Source organism: Dipodomys merriami, unplaced genomic scaffold, assembly GCF_024711535.1.
Source record: "Dipodomys merriami isolate MVZ:Mamm:240054 unplaced genomic scaffold, mDipMer1.0.p SCAF_1, whole genome shotgun sequence".
NCBI classification, from domain to species: Eukaryota; Metazoa; Chordata; class Mammalia; order Rodentia; family Heteromyidae; genus Dipodomys; species Dipodomys merriami.
Window position 1 is genome coordinate 20108195 of NW_027202270.1, and position 17033 is coordinate 20125227.

The window sequence follows — 17033 nt, forward strand, 5'->3', positions numbered from 1 at the left end:
CCATTGTAGACACCAAAATGAATAAGGCACATTCCTTACCCCATGAGAATTCACAACCTAATGGGGGGGAGGGAAGTGAGAGGGGGGAATTAAATCACTGCATATAAATGGTAGGCATGATGAGTATTTGTTTAGTTCTCACTGTGATCAAAACATTGGACACAAATAGTTTCACAGGTTCCATAAGACATTGTCTGTGCCTGAGTAATATGGATCTTACCGGCAGGTTTAATATTGGAGCAGAAGTAGGATTGGGAGACGAGATGATGGGAGAATTCTCCCAGAGGTCTTTTAGGCTGTAATCAGGGGATGAACATGTAGATCAGTGCATGCCCAGCACATGCAAGGCCCTGGGTTCAACACAGCAGAAGAAAAAGGAGAAAGAGGGAAAGGAGGAAGAGGAACAAGACAAGGAAAACAGGAGTATGGTCATTAAGGACAGATAGGATGTAATGACCAGATTAGGCGAAGATGTATCTATGATATGCCATAAAGAAGAATCTCAGGACTTAGTGAAAGAAAAAAACAGAAGGAGGCACCTATACAGTCTGCATAGAGAACTTGGCAGGTAGCTTTGCTTCTGTCCTAAAGAAATGACAGATTTTCTTGCAGTGTTGCCAAGTGAAGCTGCCTGTTTCATGGCTGGTAGAATGTAATCTGTCACAGTCATGCTATCTCCTTTTCCCGCCCCACATGCTTCTGATACACATCTACCCGAAAAACATTTCTTCACCTACCCATAGAGTGCCTTTAAAAGTTTTTAGAAATGTGCTTAATCTCAGTACATATTATAACTCCAAAGCCCTTCATAAGAATGTAGAAGGACAAGCTATTTCTAATTCTTGATTGTAACTGGGATATCTTAGAAGACAGATAGGTTTTGAAAATGAAAAAAAGTGGGGTGTGTAGCTAAATCACGATGACCCTTGGAGATGGAAGGTCAAGATGAAATACAAGGAGATAATTAAAACAATTCAAGTTGTCCTGCAGATGACTTCTGCTTGAGGATAGACAGGATGACTGCATCCAATCACCGAGAGTGCCTTGATGACCGAACACTCTCCTCAATCCCATTGGTAGTTAAAAGTCAATGATGAATGCTATGTGGGACTGAGAGCAATAGTGGCCAAGAACATTCCCTTCTTTCCATTTTCTTTACCTCTTCTTTCCAGATGCTGCTATGTATAATTATAATGCCAAGGAAAAGTGAAAAAAAATACGTGTAAAATTTAACTGAACCGTAGCGACAAAAAAAACAAATGTCAGATTTTTCTTTCCAGAATTTTCTTTGCCGTATGTCTCTTTCCTCATAGGAGTTCTTTTTATAGACAAAATGTGCCACAGTGCACACAGATATACCCTGAGACAGGTAGTCTTTCCCGCTCACAGGAAATACTTGACGCCCAGGATAAGGGCATAAATTCTACCACTACCATGACACATATAAATGTGACATCTCCCAGATGCAAATGTTAGTAGATGTCTGAGAAGTCACATCTATTTTGGGCTTAGTTTTCCTCAGAGCATAGTACAATTCTGAAGCACAAGATACTTTTCTTTCAGTATTCCACTCCAAATGGAGCCCAATGATAGCCACGGAGGAAGAGTTTATGTTTCCACCATCTTGGAAGAGAAATCCTTAGCAAACTCCATGGAACTGTGCGTTCTGCTCATTCCAATAAAAGTTGTGGAATCTCAACCTGAAAGAGATACATATTTATAAAAGTACTGTGAATATGTCATATGTACACACATATGTCATAATGTTATTATATAACAATTTTATTATATATAATGATTTTTAACTATGAGACGGGGAAGAAGAGAGAGGAGCAAGAGGGAACAAGTATACTGAAGGGAGAATAATAGCAAAGAACACTACGTACATATATGAAGATTGCATAAGGAATCTCACCAAGAGCTATTAAACAATAAGGGTAGAGGGAATGGAGAAATAGAGAGGAGAGGAATAGAGGAGTTATTCTTATTAAAATACAATATGTTCAAGTATACTTAATATACACCACACACACACACACACACACACACACACAACACACACACACACACACACACACACACACACACACACACACACACACACACTGAATATCAAGCAAACCTAACAGGCTCTGTTCATGAATAGATACCAGGTTCTGCGTGGGTGAGGACAAATTGAGAATGTTAATGAGTACGAATATGTTTGATGCACTTTGAATGGGCATATATAAAAATAGAACATTGAAATCTTTGAAATGGTTCTAAGAAAGGGGTCAAGATGATGATGAGAGAGTGATAAATTGGGTGAGATTGATCTCACCCTTAATATTTTGTTGTCAGTCCCTGGCTTTCTCATTTGGTTTTCCCATTGCAGTGGGAACTGAATAAGTGTTGGTGAGTTAGTGAGTGAAGCGATGTAAGCGTATACCCTGGCTATTCTCTTTTTCAAGGATACTTTCAGAGTCTAGCTAAGGACATTTTATAAAGATGCTTCCTCAGCTATATGTTGCTCCAAGTGACATTACTTATTATCAAGTACTCAGTGCTTGTCATGTGCTCACTATCCGACCATCTGTCAGGACACTGCACTGTAGACTCAAGAATCTTTCAGGATAAGAAGGGGAAGATTGGTTATCACTACAAATAGGAAATTGCTTTCATAAAAACGTAATGAAATGCAATAAACCTATAAAGTGAAGATGCGGTTACAAACCCCTGGGTGATGTTTTCACATTCCAAGTCTACAAAATATGTGATCTATCACTTGGTATTTGTAAACTATCTTCTTTTGTGAGGATGTTGGCAAAAAGCTGATTTCCATTAGAGACAGGACCCACACAGACCCTGGGTTTACACATCTCATGCTACAGACAGAGCAACGTTACAATGTGCACATGAGGTAGAGAATGGTTTAGGAGGAGATTGAGCTGAAATTCTAAAAGGCATTTTTCAACTCCAAAGTTCTTTTGCTCACATCTCAGCAATATCGGCTCTTTCCTTTAGCCAGACATCAATCAGATAGTATAGTTTAGTACTGTGCTGGAAGATGAGAATTTAAAGATTTCATTTGACAGTGCCCACTCTCAGGATGTCACAGCTTAGAATAAAGAACTTGTGAGAGAAGTTACCTATGGAAGTAAATAAATGTATACTTAGTGATCGTACTAAATAACAGAAGTATGACTTGTTTATGCAGTGCTTTGTCAGCATGATCACACTCATTAGAAAGCCCAGAAAACACCATCATACACTCAACAGGACTGGCTTCCTTTTTGCTCTCTTGTAGTAACTCTAAAAGGAGAGACAATAGAATTAATTATCTTTGTGGGAATTCATTTGCATTTCAACTTATAGTGTTGATTCACCTCTTTACACATGTTCTCTGTTATGGATTTACATTGTGGGTTTTATTTTATTTAAAGCAAACAGGTTTTATACCCAACTGGAGTGGAGGCCTGCCATTATATCAAGCCTTCTAAATGCATAAGGAGATTGGGGAAATTTTTAGGAAAGAGGAAAAGCAAAGCACAGATGATATCTCAACTCTCATTTCCACTTAAAGGATGTGGACAGCTTGTTACTAGGAGGTCCACCTACAAAGGTAGCCTCATGAGTCCTTGTCTTGGTCACAGGCTTTACTGCTGAGCCATCCACCATCCTATTTAGATGTTTAATGACTTCTGATAAGAGGAGGTTGATTGATGTAGGCGGGAAGGTAGGGAGAGTGTCTTCAAAGGAGCACATGCAGCCTTTTTCTTTCCAACCAATAGCACATTTTTGTTTTGTTTTCAATGTCCCCCTTCTTCCTGTCTTACATTTTCCTTCCCCATTCCGATTTATTATTCAGTCTTTCTTCTCGTGTTCCTTCATTGATATTTTGATCTTTGTCATTCTCCCTTTGTTTTTTCTTACTGTCCCTGGGAAAGTGAAATTTTTATGAAGGTAAGGTTTGTTTGCTTTTTCACTTTGTTTTCAAAATGTATTGACATTCGGTTGCCTTCCTTACACCATCACTACCTGAACTGGTGGGGGAAAAGTGTCAAGGAAAAGAAAAGTCAACCCAAGTTTCTCAAACTTTCTCAAACTTCCTTTTCAGAGAAGGGAGAAGGTTCAGGTCAGTTCTTATTTTATCTGAATGGTTTTCCCATCCACAGAGCCAGCATAAGGAATGTAAAAAGATTTAGGGGAATACAGTCACGGTCATGAATAATTCAAAAGTACATTAAGAATGCAGGACTTTCAGAGCAACCTGTACATTTTAAGGAGAATATTGGAAAAACACTAGGGAATGGAAACGAATATTACTTCTTCCTATCATTTTTTTTCATAAGAAAAGAATACATGGAGAGGGGAAAACCCAGTAAACATATTTTTTTTCCAATTATAAAGCACAAAGATCTTGTTTCTAAAGCAGAAGTTGCATTGAACCACAGTGGTAAATAGAACTTCTTGTCATCTTTATGTATCTTAATTATGATTTTTACAAACAGGTGCACAAAACCCACCAACTTTCCAGAACTCTAGTAATTATCTACACTCAGATATTCATACTGACTAAATTTGTGTAGTTACACACGTTGATTTTAGGCACTTAGTCTTGGGTGCATCCAATTTTCAAGGAAATATAATTATCTCCATTTTAATAATATCAACTTGATAGGAAATTATTCCTTAAATATGATGGTTTTACAATAGAGATGGTTAATAAATTGTGAGAGGTAATATAGTATAGGATAGTATAATATATGGAAATAATAATATAGTAATATAGAAGTTTTTAACATGATGATTTTAAAATACAGATGATTAGTAAATTGTGGGAAGTAATATAGTAAATATTTTTCTCCCCCAATCCATTGTGATTATACTGCCCAGGGCATCTTGGTACCATGGTGTGTATTGTTGCTTTATACATGTGGTACATTGACCATCTGTTTTAATCTTCTTCCTTTCTACTGCTGCCATGCCACCTATGATATCACTAATCATGGTTCCTGGACCGTCCTAGATACTCAATAAACGTTTGCTCTTTTATGTCTTCCTTGAGTTTTTACCTTACAAGTACTAGGTAACTATGAAAATCATCAGAATGCCATGTACCATTTTCAGTGAGAAACGTGTTTTCCTTTTGTGATTGACAAGAAATGACACTTTGGCCTGTCTCTAACCCATTCTCAATTTTCATCTCATTGAGGATTCCTCAACATTTTGAAGAAATAATAATAATAATAATAATAATAATAATAATAATAATAATAATAATAATAATAATAAGCAACTTTAGGTCTAATTTTCAGAAATTTCCTTTCTATATGATTAAAAAACAAATGAGACCATCATTTCTGAATAAAAACTTACCAGGTAGGAGACTTTATATATTCATTGGTTTATAGTGAGTAATTCCTTTGCTATACTAGAGCGCAGATGAAAAATTTCCAAGTCCTTAGAGAGCTCTGGAGTCTGCCACCTAATACATTACTTTAGCTAACTGAAATTAATGTGGGTGAAGTTATAGAGTTTTTGCCTTTTTTTTTTCTCTAGTAAGATTCAGAAAAAGTCATCCAAGCTGGAGAAGGACAGCGATTTATCACACCAGAGCACCCCACTTCCAGAAAGAAGACACACATCGCTGGGTAAGCATTCTTCTATAAGGTTTTGAACAGGTTTTGAAAAAAAGCCAGTAAGTCTAATCTCTCAAAGGTTTCTACTTTAGACTTTCAAGTAAAGATGCAACATTTAGGATAGTCTGAAGAGGTCTAAATATTCCTCATAGTTGCCTGAGTGCGGTGATCTAATTATGCAAAACTCTGCAGGGTAACTAGAAATTGAATTCTTACTAAAATACTTTATAGGAGCAAAAGAGTTCACAATTGCACTCTATCCCAGAATTGACTCTAGATTTTTTAATTGCCTGAAATTGCACAATGCTGGATGGCCAAAAAAATTCAGTCATAAAAAATATTGAAAGTATCTTAAAAGTAGCTCCAATTTTCTATTTTACAGGTGAATAATACAAGGCCAAACCAAGTTCAGTGCTGTGTCCATAGTCACACAGAGTTACAGTTATCAGATTATTGCCCAGCCAAGACTTTTTGAATGATACACTTCTTTCCCCCACCTAGCTCTCACTTTCAGTCTTCAGAGTGGGTCTGAATTTAGATTCACATCTAGGCTAGTAGCCGTCCAACTTGCATGCACAAAACATCTTGAGTTTCTCCTCCAAAACACATTTACAAGCCTTACAGCCATGTGATATGAATGCATCTAGAGAAGAACCCAAAACTCTCAACCAACAGCACAATTTACATCTATGTGAAAAATCTCTATTAGGAGTCTGCTATCATGTACCGCGCTATCCGCAGGGCTGAAGATCAACTGCTGAATAAAATAGATTCTTGTCTTTTGGAATATGGTTGGCGCTCTGGGGGAGGGGGAAGTATCATCTTTTAAAATGTCATGGAATATTTCAGATACTAGGATATTAAGTAATATTCCAATACAAGTGGATAAGCCACATTTCAACAAGTCCCAAGTTAATATAGTAAGAGCCCAGCAGTGAGCGGTTTTGAGAAGTGAACATTCTGTTATGAGTGATTGTGGCTGAGTGGGTTATGGCATAGTAGAACTATAGCCATGGTCTTAGTAAGCATTGCTTTTGTTGATGGCCACAGATTATCTTTCTACCCCTGGTCAATCATGTCACAAATGTCTTGTGATGGTCTAGAAGAATCAGTGAATCCACACTATAACCCTTAAAATGTAGCCTACGCCTTACTGAAGATCAGTTACTCTTATCTTCGTGTACTACAATTCTTTATTATGAGGATGATGCATACTTGTGTATAAAATTAATAAAAAGAAGCATAATAGTTTTCTTGGAGAGCCACGATGTAGTTCTGAATGTATACTTCTATCTACCGCTCCATGCTCAGAAAGCTCTATCACATTATAAACAGTACTAGATGAGGCCACTTGGGGAATCACTTAATTAGAATATATGGTTGTATGAACTAATTGCTTCATCCATTTATTTGATCTGAAATATCACTCAGAAAACACTTTGGGGAAGGGAGAATTTATGATCCTAAGCAGATTTCAGCATCCCAATTGGATAATTAAAAAGAAAGACCATTATCACCAGATGTGCATTGGCAGATCTTTTGAACAGATGTTGGATATGATGGATCTATGCATAGAGCTGGTGGTGGAGACACCTCAAATTCTCTAGGCCTGCAAGGAATGATTCAGTTTATTGGAAAATAATCTTGATGATGAAGTATAATGACACAAATGGGAGTGAAAACAATAATATTAACTGGGGGGGGCAGGGAGGAATAGGAATGGACCACAACTATTTGGGTACATTTTTGTTATAGGGTATATGAAGTAACAAAGGCTACCTAATGGTTCTTATATGATCCTGCCCATTTGGGGTATGTATGTTTAGAATTCTGATGTATTATTTATTGTACTGCAGCCACAGTATTTCCTGGTCCAAGTTCTGATTTGGAAAGTACTGCAACAGGAACTTTTAATGGCAGTGAACTACTTACACGGATTCTTGGTTTGGAAAAGGTAACTTCACTTAATTTTGCAATAGACTGATAATGAACAGGTTGAAGAAATGCATATTAGGTTAACAGAGGGAATCTGTTATCTATAGAGGAAGTGGTTTGGAGCACCTGTCCCATTTAAGTCCTATCTCAGACAGATTCTTTTCTAAAGGACTCTTCAATCACTGCTTAATTCAAAGACTTCGTGAATTCTTTAAGTCCTTGGGCATTTATTTACTGCCCTGGTAAGTCCCTTAATTGAACTTCGTTTTTATTTAGCAAGAAATAAGGTGACATTATGTGCAATTTTTCAACTTTTTGAAGCAGGGAGAGAGAGAGAAGTGAAACTTTAACACTCTTTAAATGTTCTACCTCATCCATATTAAATAATGTCCTTGGACAAATTAAGACTGGAAAAATTCCCCCCCCCCCAGTAGAAAAAAAATCTTTTCCCTTCGCATATTTTAGAGAGCTTGCCTATGGACTTTTCTGTTTACTGGAGATCATTCATTTTATGATTTCCCAGATTGCAATATGATAAACATAGTTTTATAAAGGATATACAGCAGCAGCCTGTAAAGTATGTGTGTATGTGTATTGTAAACAGGGAAGTTAAGAAATTAAACATGAGCATATTTGAGCAGAACAGGTGCCTTTCTGTTAACTGTAACACCTTTTCCTTGCTATTTCTTTTTCTTTGTCCATCATGGGGCTTGAACTCTGGGCCTGGACCCTGTCCCTCAGCTCTTCAGCTCAGGGCTATCACTCTGCCACTTGAGCCACAGTGCCACTTCTGGTTTTCTTGTGGTTTATTGGAGATAAGAGTCTCATGGACTTTCCTGCCCAGGCTCAGGCCGGTTTTGAGCCGAAATCCTCACATCTTAGCCTCCTTAGTAGCTAGGATTACAGGCATGAGCCACTGGCACCCGGCCCTTTCTGTTTCTTAACCAACAAATTTCATATATTTAAGCAATTTGGCCTCTACAGTGGACGTTTGAATCCTGAATCTGCATGCTCTTCAGAAATGAAGAGACCATATTTAATATTTTTGTTGGAAATATTTTCTCTCTCCTTTCTGTCTGCTTTCCCTCTCTGTATCATGCTCAGACACACAAATCCATATTATAGTCATTTTTTGCATCTGACTCATGAAATATGTCTCTGACCTTTACTCACATTCTGCACCCATAAACACTACTGCTTAATATGTCATCATTAGTGACTTTTGAATTAACTTTCCACATAACTAAGGTGTCTTAGTAAACTAGGTGTCATATTTGAACAAAAAGATGCCTCAAAAATGGATTCCAGGAAAAGGCATCAAACTGATCATCACTGAGGTAACTCTGCCAGTGCTGGCTGGACTTTTTTCATTCAATATAATCATGAATGCTCCCTTGCCAACCTGAGATGTTTAGCAGTTAACTCCAGTTTAAAGCTCTCCCAATTATGCTAGTATGCAGACTGGGAGATCAACTCTATTCCATTATATTTCTTCCATGTTTGTTTCTAGGAAACATTCATTCATTGGATCATATAAATTCTTTAATATGAAGAATAGAAATATTATTCTCAAAAAACACCACTTTATAGAAACTCTCAGGTACTCCTTTTCATATTGAATGTAACTTCTGAATTTTGTGAGGCACTACAGAGTCATATATCCAGAGGAGATAAGTCCAAAATGAACTTTATATGTTGTAGATATATTTTTAGAGAAATTGGAGCAGGGAAAGGATGTAAAAATTAAGATGACATATTGATGCCTGTGTCAGCAATCTTTCTGATTCCTTTCTTTCCCTTTACTGCTTTCTGCAACCCTGGCAAGAATGAGTAGAAAAATCACTGTGGAGTGAGTTTATGTGCAATGTTAGAGGAGATATGGATGAATGACTAGAAGATATAGAGTTTAGTATACATTCTAGATAAGTGGATCCTGTCTTAGTCCATTATATTTAGAAGCTGAGTTGGTGGAATGCAGAGTATAGAATTTGTGATGTAAACTTAAGGATTAAGTTGACCCTCACCTAACAGAATAATAAGAATTAACATGAGGAGCTCCTTAATGGTTACAAATTAATTTAGTCATCTCTATAACTATTTAAACAAATGGATAATTGTGGATGTAGCCAATATTTTAGCTGTAAATAATGCTGCATATTTGACTAGACTGCACTATGGAATTTATAAAGGGATTGTAATGATTCCATTATCATGTCTAATAATACAATGATGTTGAATTTATCAGTATTAGATACATGATTTTTTTCAGACAAATATTTTTCCTTACTTTTCCTACATGAGATTAGAATGAAACCATTCATCTCTTCACTTCTGTAAATAAGGAAGGTTGGTCCTGAGAATGGACCTTAAAGCCCTCCCCCGTTTTGAAAATCTCCAAAAGATCACAACCAACTTCCTTGGGGTCGGGGAAAAGTACAAATTTAAGACACCTGAGTTTCTGCTAGTCAATGTCAAGGAAATAGGAATAGGAATTTTTTCCTTCTTTATCTGGTTTATTAATTATTTTATTTTTATTATTTTTAAGTGGCTATACAAAGGGGTTGCAATTTAGCAATTATGAGTACAATGCATCTTGAATGCTATCATCTCTTACAAATAGGTCTCTGATGCATGAGATTTTTTGTTAGAAAACCCTTGATGGATTTAGCTCTATCAGAGACAAGAAATGGGTTCAGATACATAATCAAATGGTAATCATTCAAATCATAACAATGCCAAGAATTTGTCACAGTCATATATAATTATATCATTTTCCTCTACAAGTCCCCATAGTTATACTATATACTATATACCATATATTTTTATTTTAATAGTTGCAATAATAATGCACAACTTTTAAGGTGACTGTTGTAAAGACAGGTCAGTTCTCTTAAAGAATAGAATATTTTAACATCTATATGTACTAATATTACCTCTTCTCACACATGTTTCTAGCTCTTAAAGCAAAATGCCACTTCAGAAGACATACGGAAAGAAATATGTGAGACCTATCCAGGATACAATGCAAATTATTCCTTCTCTTGGCTGACTCTAGGAAAAAATATTTTTAACAAATTCTGCCTTTCCAACACGACCCTTTTAGAATCTTCTCTCCAGGAATTAAAGAAGCAATTCTCTCAGGTGAGTGAAAGATCTTTTAAAATGTCCAAGATCTTATATGTAATTGAGAGTTATACTGTTTTCTTACTTGAATTTACAAAGTGACACAAGATGAATCAATGATCAAGTCTGTAGACCATGTAGGCTGGGAAATACAGCCTGGAATTTTTTCTCACCTTTAACATATATTCCTCACATTGACATTTACACACAATCTGTAATGCTTAGTAATATTCATTTGTCATATAAATGGGCAAGATTTGAAATGATCTGATGTTGAATTAGAAATATTGCAATATGTAGACACACCTTAATAGATGAAATATGTCTTGGCTCCATGGTGGATAAGATTGACTGTTTTCCCTGAGTTCTGTAAATGAGGTTATTCAGGATAGAATGCAAGTTTAATAATTGAACTAACAGTTAAACAGCTGTCAGAGTGAGAACAATGGGTAAGGTCATTTTATTTTTTCTCACTGACCTCTAATGATGAAAGAATGGCACCATTAATCTACACTTAACAAAGCCTACTGATAAGAAAAATATTTTTAACATTTCAGAATTCTTTTGAAATTTTACAAACAAAAGTGAATTGAGACATCTGCTTCTAATTTTTCCTTTTGATTCTCTGAAATTTATGTAAATAATTATTTAAAATCTAAAAATTGTTGGGTGCCAGTGGCTCATATCTATAATCCTATACTCAGGAGGCTGAGATCATGATTCAAAGCCAGCCTCATTATGAAAGTCTATGAGACTCTTATCTACAATTAACCAGCATGAACTCCAATCAACTAAACTCCAGAAATAGAGCTGTGGCTCAAGTGGTAGAGCACTAGCTTTGAGCAAGAAAAGCTCAGGGACAGTGCCCCGGTCCTGAGTTTAAGCCCCAGAACTGGCATATATACAAAAAAAAAAATTAAAAATTGCAGTAGAGTAATAAACCCAATCTCATACAAAGCATGGAAAAATGCTTTCTTAAACTAAGCCATGTAGAGTAAATTATGTGACCAAAAATGCATTGTTTAAAATCATTATTGACCTGAAAGTCCCTGAGTTAAGACACATTGGAAACACAAAAATTTTTGCATGACTAAGCTTATGAACAGACTTGCCTTAAATGGGAATACAACAAAGAAACCACTCTATGTCTGAAGGTACCAGCTGTGTCCCGTGAAATGGATGAAACTCCAAAGTCACCACGTTATTTGTTTCAAGGGTAGGGTGTGATTATTACATATATTTGCTCATTATTGATCCTTTTTATAAGTATTGTTCATGGAATCGCAACAGAACTTTGGAAATATTTATTGCACTGTGTGTAATTGCAACAGTAAATAGTATTTCATGAATGTATTTGTACATGAAATATATACTATATGTCATGATTGTATCAATACTATATTTCTATATGTAATCTATCTATAATAGAGATAATAGTTTTAAGAGCTCTTCCCCCAAACCTATAAGTTCTACGAAACATAAAGAGTAGAACCTATGCTATATCAATAGTATATCCTAAAGAAAATGAAAAACATTATCCAGAAGCTAATTTTGTTTTTGAAAATTAATTTCCAAACACATTATTTAAAATACCTTACATCAATATGGCTTTGTGAACAAAACATTAAATAAACCAACTTGTGGAGTTACTATGTAGGAAAGCTCCAATTATATTTATGAATATGAGAAATAATTGCAGGTTTTCCATCTAAAAGTGAGTTTCCAAATGAATGAGAACTCTGAAAGCACTGCTGATGGGAAATGCTTTCAGAGACAGCAGCCAGGTGATTGTCATGTGAGCTTTACTCCTTTTTTTTTTTAATTGTAAAGGTGATGTACAAAGGGTTAGTTACATAAGTAAGTAAATGAGTATAATTCTTGTCAAACATTGTCACCTCCTCCCTTATTTTCTCCTGCTGTCCCTCCCCCTGCCTGCCCTTCCCCCAATTTGTAAAGTTCATTTCCAACATAGTGTTTTGTGAGCAGTACTGTTGCATTGGTTCTCCCTTTGTCCTTTCTTGCACCATTTCTGTGATTCCTTTTCCCATCCCCAAACCAGATAAACTTATATACAATACAGTGGGTACTAAGATCAAAACAGAGGGTAAATCAAAGGAAAGATAAAAGAAAAAAAAGAAAAGAGAAGTAACTGCATACAGTACACTAAGTAAAACAGCAACTCTTGTTACCATATCTTGAAGTTCATTTCAATTAGCATCATTTTATAAGATCATATGTACATAGTATTGAACTATTGTGATCCTCGGCTAGAAGTATTCTACATTTGTACTAATTATTCAAATGAGGAAAACCAGGCAGCTTTCGGTCTGACTTACCACTTAATTGGATTTTTTCCCCAAGTCTTTCCATTTCCTTATGAATGAGTTGATGTCTTTCTTTCTGATGGAATCACAGGATTTGATTGTGTATTTAAACCACATTTTCTTGATCCATTCATCCATTGAGGGGCAACTGGGTTGATCCCATGTCGTGGCTATGGTAAATAATGCTTCAAGGAATATAACTGTGCTGGTAGCTTTAGTGTGTCCTTGTTTGTGGTCATTTGGGTAAATGCCCAGGAGTGGAATTTCTGGGTCATAGAGGAGCTCTATGTTTAGCCTATGTTCCTCTATGAGGCACCTCCATAATGCTCTTCAGAGTGGTTGAACAAGTTTACATTCCCACCAATAGTGTATAGTGTTGTTTTCTTTTGGCCCTAGGAATTCATGGATATTACTCAATATAATAAAAGCTGTATATGACCAAGCTATAGCAAGCATTATACTTAATGGTGAAAAGTTAACACCATTTCCTCTAAAATCAGGAATGAGACAAGGATGCCCACTCACTCTACCCCTCTTCAATATAACATTGGAATTCCTAGCCAGAGTATTAAGGCAAGAAATAAACATAAAGGGGATCCAGATAGGGAAAGAAGAAGAAAAACTCTCTTTGCAGATGACATGATCCTATATTTAAAGAATCCCATAGACTTCTGTCCCAAGGTTCTTGAGCTGATTTAAAACTTTTGCAGAGTAGCAGGATATAAAAGTAACCCACAAAAATTAATAGCTTTTCTATATGCCAACAATGAGAAGAGCAAGGCTGAAATCAGGAAAGCAACTTTTTGTAATAGCCTTAAAAAATACCTAGGAATTAACCAAATATTTGAAAGACCTCTATAATGAAAAATTTAAAAAAAAATTGAAAAAGGAAATTAAAGCAGAACTCAGGAAGTGGGAAAACCTCCCATGCTCCTGGATTGGGAGGATTAACATCGTGCAAATGTCAATACTGCCAAAGCTATCTACAAATTCAATGCAATACACATCAATATCCCAACAACATTCTTTAATGAAATAGAAGAAGCAATCCAAAAATTCATATAGAATAATAGAAAACAATCCCTAGCATGAAAAACAGTGCTAGAGGAATATCCATACCAAACTTCAAACTCCATTATAATACCAAGTTATCCTGGCACATGAACAGGCGTGAGGACCAATGGAACAGAATTTAAGACCCAGAAATGTACCCACAGATTTGTGGCCACCTAATCTTTAATAAGGGAGCCAAAAGAAGCACAAAAAACAGGATAGAAGAAAGACAGCCTCTTTAACAAATGATGCTGGCAGAATTGGCTATAAATGTATAGAAAATGGAAGTTGGATTCTTTTTTGGGGGGTCCAGTCGTGGGGCCTGAACTCTGGGCCTTGGCACTGTCCCTCAGCTCTTCAGCTCAAGGCTAGTGCTCTACCACAGCACCACTTCTGGCTTTTCTTCTTTTTGCTTATGTGGTGCTGAGGAATCGAACCCAAGGCCTCATGCATGCAAGGCAAGCACTCTACCACTGAGCCACCTTCCCAGCCCAGAAGTTGGATTCTTATATATCATCCGGCACCAAACTCAACTTCAAATGGATCAAAGACCTCAATATAAGATCAGATACCCTGAAAATATTAGAGGAATGCATAGGGGAAACATTAGGGCTTCTAGGCACAGTTAGAAACTTTCTCAATAAAGACCCTGAAATACAACAAATCAAAGAAAGGTTGGGTAAATAGTAAAGGACATAGCTAGCAAGATAAATAGAAAACCCATATATTGGGAGAGGTCTTCACTAGCTATACAATAGACAGAACCTCATATCTAAAGTATAGAGCTCAAAAAATTAACTCCCCCCCCCCAAATAAAATCCCCTAAGAAACAACCATCCCATTAACAAGTGGGCTAAAGACTTAAAGACTTTTCTGCATTTTTTATTTCCCTTCCTCTCCCCTAATTAGAAAAATGAAGAACTTGGATATGTTTTGAATAACAGTATATCTTAGTTTAACTTTATACACACACTATATATGATGTTTTATGTATGCATGTGTGTATTGCTATCAGTCTGTGTATCTGCCTATCTATCAATACAGACTATTTGAAAAAGAAGAGCCTCATGCTAGCTACTATTAATAATGATAATGATGTACCTTCACAGCAATAATGAAATAAACTGCTGAAGACATCTCCCTACATATTTTCTGTATACTCAAGAGTATATCTTGTAAAAAAAAAAAAAGGAGAGAGAAAGCTAGATAGATACTCAATATCCCAAATGGATTTCCCAATGCAATTCTCTCTTTTTGTGAGCATATGGAATGAGATGATGGTCTTCTAGTGACAAAGGAGTCTGGTATTTGGCTTTCCCAGAAATTCTTTTCCCTTGCAAGTTCATAGTTCTTTGTATTTTGCTGATCCACAGGAGCCACTGATACTCAAATAAAATAATGCCACTGTGACGTTAAAATAAAGAGAGACTTTTCTGAGGAGGAAATAAGAATGGCCTATAGACACATGAAGAAATGCTCAACATCTCTGGCCATGAAAGAAATGCAAATCAAAACAATATTGTGCTTCCACCTCACCCCAGTCAGAATGGCCATTATCAAGAAATCTAATAACAACAGATGCTGGCTGTGATGTGGCCAAAAGGGAATGCTACTACACTGTTGGGGGAAGTATAAACGGGCTCAGCCACTCTGGAAAGCAGTATGGAGGTTCCTCAAAAGGCTAAACAAAGAACTCCCCTATGACCCAGCAATCCCACTCCTGGGAATTTACCCAAATGACCACAAACAGAGCCAGATTAAAGCTACCAGCACAACCAAGTTCATTGCAGTATTATTTACCATCGCTAAGATATGGAATCAACCTAGATGCCCTTCAGTAGATGAATGGATCGAGAAAATGTGGTATATATACATGCCTCCATCAGAAAGAATGACATCACCTCATTTGTAAAGAAATTGAAAGACCTGTAAAATCATATTAAGTGAAGCAAGCCAGGCCCAAAGAAAAGTAGGTTGCATGGTTTCCATCATTTGTAATAACCAGAATATGTCTATGATATTCTTAGAAGGGGATCACAATAGTCCAATCACTAAGTGTACAAGACCATATATAATGAAGCATATCAAAATGAACTCCAAGAACTGGAAACAAAAGTTATTCCTAGTTTTTTCTTTCTGTTTTTGTTTTATGTACCCTTTTGTCTTGTGTATAAGCTAATCTGAACTGTGGAAGGGAAAGGGAATCACAGAAACAGCAGGACAAAGATGAACTAATGCAACCATGATACTCACTAGACCTAAGTTGGAAATGAATTTTACAACTTGCAGGGGAGGTGAGTGGGGAATGGTAAGCAGGAGAAAATGAGGGAGTGGGTAACAGTGTTTTATAAGAAATATACTCATTACCTTAGTTTTGTTACTGTAACACCCCCCCCCGCCCCCATTCAGTACCTTTACAATAAATAAAACTAAAATAAAAAATTAAACACCCCAAAAACAAATCCCCAAAGAAACAACCACCTCATCAATAAGTAGGCTAAAGACTTAAAGAGAGACTTCTCGGAAGAGGAAATAAGAATGGCCAATAGACACATGAAGAAATGCTCAACTTCTCTGGCCATAAAAGAAATGCAAATCAAAACAATATCGAGATTCCACCTCACCCCAGTTAGAATGGCCATTATCAAGTAAACTAATTATAACAGATGCTGGTGGGGATGTGATTACATGTCTTAAAGCCTCACTTCACTCTTTTTGGTTTTGTTTTTTTAAGCTATCAAGTGACCCCAACAATCAGAAGCTAGTGTTTCAGGAACTCGTGAAGGTGCTGTCCTTCTTCTCACAAGTGCAGGAGCAGAGAGCTGTGTGGCAGCTTCTCTCTAGTTTTCCAACTGTGTTTCAGAATGACACATCACTAAGCAATCTATTTGATGTGCTCCGAAAAGCCAACAGGTAAGAAAATTTAATGTTAACTACACATCACATGTTATTGTTCACAAAGAAGTCTTTTTGGAAA

General features: G+C 36.4%; 1 protein-coding gene across 2 annotated transcripts in view; it reads left to right on the forward strand.

The window, feature by feature from the left end:
• The window catches only part of Abca12 (ATP binding cassette subfamily A member 12), a 179343-nt gene that overhangs the window by 59034 nt on the left and 103276 nt on the right, over positions 1-17033 (forward strand). For both annotated transcript variants that reach the window (XM_070027397.1, XM_070027486.1), the window contains exons 4-7: positions 5542-5633; positions 7478-7575; positions 10512-10697; positions 16791-16969. In XM_070027397.1, coding sequence (XP_069883498.1) covers positions 5542-5633; positions 7478-7575; positions 10512-10697; positions 16791-16969 — 555 coding nt within the window. The remainder of the gene's footprint in view (positions 1-5541; positions 5634-7477; positions 7576-10511; positions 10698-16790; positions 16970-17033) is intronic.